General features: G+C 37.2%; 1 protein-coding gene across 2 annotated transcripts; it reads right to left on the bottom strand.

Annotated features, from left to right (window-relative positions):
* Positions 1 to 5,871, bottom strand: LOC149518340 (protein argonaute 4-like). 2 transcript variants are annotated; one of them, XM_089761826.1, is made up of 22 exons: positions 5,641 to 5,871; positions 5,334 to 5,539; positions 5,035 to 5,250; positions 4,803 to 4,939; positions 4,624 to 4,721; positions 4,433 to 4,530; positions 4,108 to 4,279; positions 3,895 to 4,011; positions 3,710 to 3,817; positions 3,510 to 3,572; positions 3,311 to 3,424; positions 3,029 to 3,197; positions 2,826 to 2,938; positions 2,577 to 2,714; positions 2,314 to 2,444; positions 1,973 to 2,038; positions 1,330 to 1,393; positions 1,061 to 1,172; positions 888 to 961; positions 481 to 575; positions 360 to 391; positions 1 to 176 (listed from the first exon to the last, which is right to left on the bottom strand). In XM_089761826.1, the coding sequence occupies exons 1-22, from the start codon at positions 5,869 to 5,871 to the stop codon at positions 1 to 3; spliced, it is 2,730 nt and encodes a 909-aa protein (XP_089617952.1). The 2 variants fall into 2 exon arrangements, with proteins under 2 accessions (XP_089617952.1, XP_089617951.1); XM_089761825.1 differs by having other exon boundaries at positions 5,035 to 5,259.
* Positions 5,872 to 6,328: the final 457 nt, after the last annotated feature.

The following is a 6,328-nucleotide window of genomic DNA, read 5'->3' on the forward strand; positions in this document are numbered from 1 at the left end:
TCAGCAAAAGAACATAGAATCGGAGACATTCTTTTTCAACCACGGCAGTTGCGGAACAGGTACGGCTCCAGGAGCAGTCACCCCACCATGGCTTGAGGATGTCTCAGAAGCCTCATCAAACTTCAGGAAAGTCCCCAACTGCGAAGCTGCCAAATGCGCATAGCGGATAGGAGCAACTGCAATCCAAAGTAAGATTGAAACAAACACCTTTAAGAAATGGAAATACAGAATCAAGCAAAAAACGACAAACTATTCTCTGGAGATCATGTGGGAAAATCATTAGGTAAACCAAATTAACTTGGCGTTTGAGAAAAAGCATATCATAAACACTAGGGAAGCAGCTCAACCAGAATACTTACCTACTGATATGGCAGTGGTATTTCTTTGATAACTGCATTAGAAAGAGATTACAAGGAATGCAACAGTGATTACAGCTTAAAACATTTATGAAGAAATTACAACACATGATTATACACTTACACATATGATAGAGAATGGACAAGTTCCTGCAGATCGTCGACCGAACATCCAATCTCATTTAAGAGAACATGATAATGGGTAGGCCTTGTGGTTCCCTGAACAGCGAACACAAATTATAAAAACAAACCAACATTACAATAAAAGATGAAGGGCTATACCCATGAGACACAGCAAAAGCATCGAGCACAACTTGGATGAGGAAACCAACCACAAGAGGAACTTCAATCTCAGTTGTAAATTTTCTTTCACAACAGAACATACATGACAGCCTTAAAATACAAACAATGAATTCTGGATAGAGAAGGCAAGTACAAATGTAGTTGGCAATATCTTGACCAATTAAGCGAGACAAAATTGCAAAATCAACAACCGTTGATCAACTGAAACAAAATTCTAGAAAAACTTACAACCATTCCAGCATGTGCACATAGATAAAAGTCATTGTTTTGTGGATGACAAATTGTGTTGTCTATCACAGTTCCTGCATAATAATAATAATCATAATAAAAAAAAAAGATCGATTTTAACAACTATAACAGAGGTACCAGATGACATGCATCAAATAATGAGTGAGCCTCACCTGGTAGAACATTATCAGGAGATCCCTGCTGGAAAAACCTTGTATGATGACTTTTTTGTGCTACAATGACCACAAACTTGGGGTTCCAATTCTCATCAAGAAACTTGCAAGCCTATAAAGTAAACGTTAACCAGAGATGTTTTGTCCCAGGCACTATCATCTTAAGGCTGATTTATAACTAGCACAATTTTCTCACTTTTTTTGCATGAATAACTAAAAAAGAAATGCACAATTTTCAGTTCCCATGATTGAAAGGCACTACTGCATACCTCAATAATTTGACCCAGTTCAGTGTTCAAAACATGATTGAACTGTGACTCGCTAACCCCATCCCTGAGTTGAACCAAGAATAATGAGCAAGTAAGCAATATTGCATTAGCATCCGAAAAAAGTGTAACGGAAAGATCAGCAAAATAACCACAAACTAGATTACAAGAAATATGTAAAGAAATATGAATGTTAGTTAGGGCATTAGGGGGGATTTACATCATTTTAAGTCATATAGCCAGAGCAGAAAATGAGGATAATAGAAAAGGCTAAAAAATGAGAATGTTCTGAAGCATTTCAAACAGCAGGCAGAAAGGAACAAGCTAGGTTGATTAAAAGTTTAAAGGACAACTTGTACAATCTGTTAGCAGCATGAAGAGACTAACCATATCAAGTATACTTGAATATCAATACGGCATTTCACAAGTAAAAAAGATGATTTCAAAGAGTAAATACACCCATTACTTGAAGTCAATACAAATAGAGTTTGCAACGCAGAGACGAAGCCGTGGCAATTAAGAACTAGCAAAACCAAATTTTGCATCCCTGAGTTCCCAAATAATGTGTTCTTTCAAAATGTATGATTTAGAATATTTTTGTTATATAGAATGAACGTGAGAAACAGCAAAATGTAAAATAAGAAACCTGAATATGATGATTTGAAGAGGCTTTCTCTGTCCTGAGCTTGTATAAAAGTCCAAGACAGCCTGCCTGATAACAAAGAATATACGTTAGGTACACAAACTATAAACATTATTCTCTCAAAAGTTGAAATACTACGGCATAAATGATTACCAGCAGAATAACATATTCTTATTACAACCCACCCCCATTGACGCCCCAAGCAAGAGGAGAGAAACAATAATAAGAATATAAAAAATCAATTTTCAGCAAATAACTTGTCCCTTTTTTTGGATAAACGATGTCCTTATTTTGGACAATACTTGTCCCTTCGTTAGTCAAATAACTTTAAGATTGAAACGTACCTCATAAGACCTCCATCCACCTGGTCAGACACTCGTTTGAATAGTGAATCTATCATTCCAACCTTGGGTGACTGTGTCCGAACAGATTCCCTATAACGGGAGATCGAAGGCCACTGCCTGGAGTTAACCACCTACAATTAAATACAACTAAAAAATCTCACAAAATTTGAATTACAGACAGACTGCCAATTCACATCTCTATAACTGCTTGCAATTGATGGAAACTCAAGAAACCCAATGATAAGGAATAAGATCATCCCTACCGCAGCTATTGACGGGACATCAGAGTGCCCAGGAGAGCCATGTGACACACTCATGCCAAGGATCATAGTTGGAACCCTTGAAACAACGGGGAATGAAAGTGTTTGTTCAATTTGTAACATTGAATTCAGTCCTCCGAGCTGTGAGCAGATTATGATATTAGCAGGTTTAACTACAGAAGATTAGAACTGCAACCAGAGGAATGGCTTAAGTTAAAAAAAAAAAAAAAAATTCATTGGACGGAAGCAGACCTTTGCATTGATCTTGAGAAGCAGATTCGTAAGGTACTTGTCATTGAACCTAGTTGGAGCCATACACTGAGTGACAATGCCAAAGTGACCAAGATTCTTTCGCTTCCATGGACCTTAGAAAATTCATTGAACTTACTACGTAAGCAAACGACTTGAAGAAAAACGTGCATAGACAATGTATGAACAGATGAGTTTGTGCACACCATAAAGACCAGAATTTTTCCTATCAGGCAGCAGACAAAGAAGGAACCGCGGAGTTTTATGAGGAAGTTTAGATTTTAGCTCATCAAACATCTTCTCCACTCTACCCACAGGAGAAAGACGTCTGATCTCATTCATCTCTGTGAACACACCTAATGGACTATCTACACGCTGAAAAAGAGACATGGAAAAGAACTTTAGCCAACTAGTTGAATTCTATAACTTTGTATGTGCTGATTGACAATACCAAGACAACCAGAACAATAATTAGACAACAAACTTACAATTCCTTTCATTTCCCCGCATCTCATCAGATCCCGCACAAGTTTATTTACGTCACAACGTGCCGAGAAGTTAACAACACCCCAATCTTCAATCCTAGTTGGCTCCACAAATCTCTATGAAAGCATAACTGAACTGTTGAGAAACAAGAGATGAAGCATATATAAGATAGAAGGCTGCAAAAGCAAAGAAGCTCTTGACCTTATTGTTAAAATTCCATCGCCCATTCCATGGCAAGAAAGGCTCACCATCGCCCACTCTTATCTGTCATCAAAAGATAATGTCAATTGGCATGTAGATCTAAAAGAAGGATCATTAAAATAACCCTCAAAAACCAACATGCATGTACAACATATCAAAGAAACAAACAAAATTCAGAGAGACTAATATCATTAACCTACCAACGGAGCTGGCAGAATACGGCCTTCCACTTGGATGAAATTAGAGCTGATAGAAACACCACATGAACGGAGCATTGGTTCAGCACCATAATTACTGTTATGCAAAGCCTGCACAAAAATTTGCAACACTCATAAGTTGTAGAACAAGTGAAATGTTGAGAGTCAAAAGCATATAATAGACCTACATTAGTCAAGACACTCAGTCTTTCTTGAGGCTTCTGCCTTGATTTTTCTACCAGCGAAGCTCTTTGGAAAGTGGATAGCGCTTTGGTGTAGCGTTGCAAGGACACCAAAGTGCACAGCTATGGCATTGCAACAGGTGAACAGCAAATCATAGACAAGAATTAGTTGCTAAGCATATATCATGTAACAAAACAAAACCACAAGCACCCATTCACCTCCATAGGAACATATGTTGGCCGCTTTGGCATGCCAACATTAATGCATGGCAAATCTGCAGAATAATCCAACTGTATCTTGCAATGGGTGACAAAATATTCATAAACAGTAATCTCCACAGTCTCAGCTTCACGATTCTCATTCGTCATACTTTTCTGCTTCCATGAGAACCTGCATCATGGACACAGTACACAACAAATAAAAAATAGTAACTTTAAACTGAAGTATTACACAACATGCTAGTAGGAAAAGCTCAAAGTTAAATATTAGCCAATTTAGCACAAATCAAAGAAAAAGCACTATTGTGAGACCAGGAAACCATACATCTGATCTTTGCAGTAAAGGTCACTCAATCCGGTAATCTTGTACTCCAGATTGGATGGTCTGACTTTTACCCTCAGATTTTTAAGCACTCGTTTAGCCTATTCAGGGTTTCAAGCAATTGCGGTTTAGTAATTAATAATTGATGCAAAGAACTCTAATTCACTTGGCTAAAAAATGTCGTTATTGATAACCTTGTTCCAGTCCAGGTAGTGAGGATCTCTCATATTCTGATTGTCAAGTAAAAAATCCAATACTGGACCAGGTCGAATTATCATTGTATTTGATACATCTGAAACACAAAGCGAAACAGTAATTAAACAAACAATACCAAGCACACAAATGCAAAAGTGACGAGAGATATGGTTCCGACCAATATTCAGTGAAAGGCCTCCTTGAGTAGCTCTGAAACTTGAACGGAATCCCCTGCATCCTAGGACACCACCGCCAATGTTTGTATAATTATTTTCATCATCTTGGAAAAAAGATTGGCGAACGGGTAGGCATCCCCTATGAAAGTCATTGTGATGTCAGAATAAATATAATATCCAGGATCAAAACCTACAAGTGGAGAAAAGAATATGCAGGCACATATTTTAACTCACCGTTTTGCAGCATGCTGCCGTAAAATGATATCCAGCACCCTCAGGGCTTGTTGTGAGTTTTCTGATTCCTGTCCATACAGAGCATTTTGAACGGCTTGCATGGGAATCTTTGCGGCAAAGCTAATCTCCACGTTAAAAGTCTTTGACTGATGCATACGTCTTACTATCTTCCTTCCACGCTCTTTTGGGCTTTCATAGCCATCAGCGCTTGCATTCCTATTGTTTCTATACATAAAAAATTAATGACAATGAATGGGAGCAGCATAAATACTTCAAATCAATCTAAAGTTCACGTCAACCTGTTGGATGTAACGTCCTCAAGTACAACAGGAAACTCAAGCTTGGTACTTGGGAGAGGACCAACAGTAAATAAACTCTTCTCCCCATCATATGCAAAGTCCTTTCCAGCCACCTCATTGCTGTAGGTCTCATACAACTTATCTATCACCTTTCTTCCAACACGCTTCCCATCCACTGGGCGACCATCTTCGTAAGAAAGAGAAACCTGTTGATCCAAAATGCAAAAGAAGAAGAAACTTGCATCAATAATTTCTATTTACCAAGGAGAAAAAAAAGAGAAGCAGAGCGAAGTAAGCAATTACGTACACTGTAATGGAAGAAATGTCCATCAACACTTCCAACATTCACTTTGAAGTGATTTGTGAGAATAGATATCTTCTGCCCTTTAGATCCAAAACCTTTCCTGGCCATTGGGACACGTACAACCTTCTTTGCAGGTTCAGATTCTGATTCGTTTGGTACCGCATTGCGCGGCAAAGGCAGGGGAGGAGGAAGAGTGCCTGTTGCCCCACTTCCCTCATCCTCAGACGAGTCCATTTCCTAACCAAGAAAAATTTTCTTGCATGAAAGAAAAATAAAATATAGTAAGCACTTAAGATTAGCTACAAGACAGATTCCCTAAAAAGTAGCTAATAGTATCATTTCATGGATAAAAAGATTAGCTATAACCAGGCAGAAAAAATTAATTCTTACTTTTAACTTGATAAATTAGTTATTATCAACAAAACAGAGAAAACTAAAAACAATTATCCTTGACATATCACAATTTTAAAACTCTCCTTGTATATAATTTCGTATCTAGTTCACTTAAATTAGATAGTGTTTATTTATATATATATATATATATATGGTTTTTCTTTATAAGATTGTATTTTTTCTAACTTTAAATATCCTAAGAGAAATCAACAAAGATATATCTTTTTTTTTTAGAGAAATATAAATATAGAGGTTTAAAGAATTCAGTAAATAGAATAATAGCTTAAAAATTAGATTG

Source organism: Durio zibethinus, chromosome 6 (genome assembly GCF_047325235.1).
Source record: "Durio zibethinus cultivar Kanyao isolate XHJ-2024 chromosome 6, ASM4732523v1, whole genome shotgun sequence".
NCBI classification, from domain to species: Eukaryota; Viridiplantae; Streptophyta; class Magnoliopsida; order Malvales; family Malvaceae; genus Durio; species Durio zibethinus.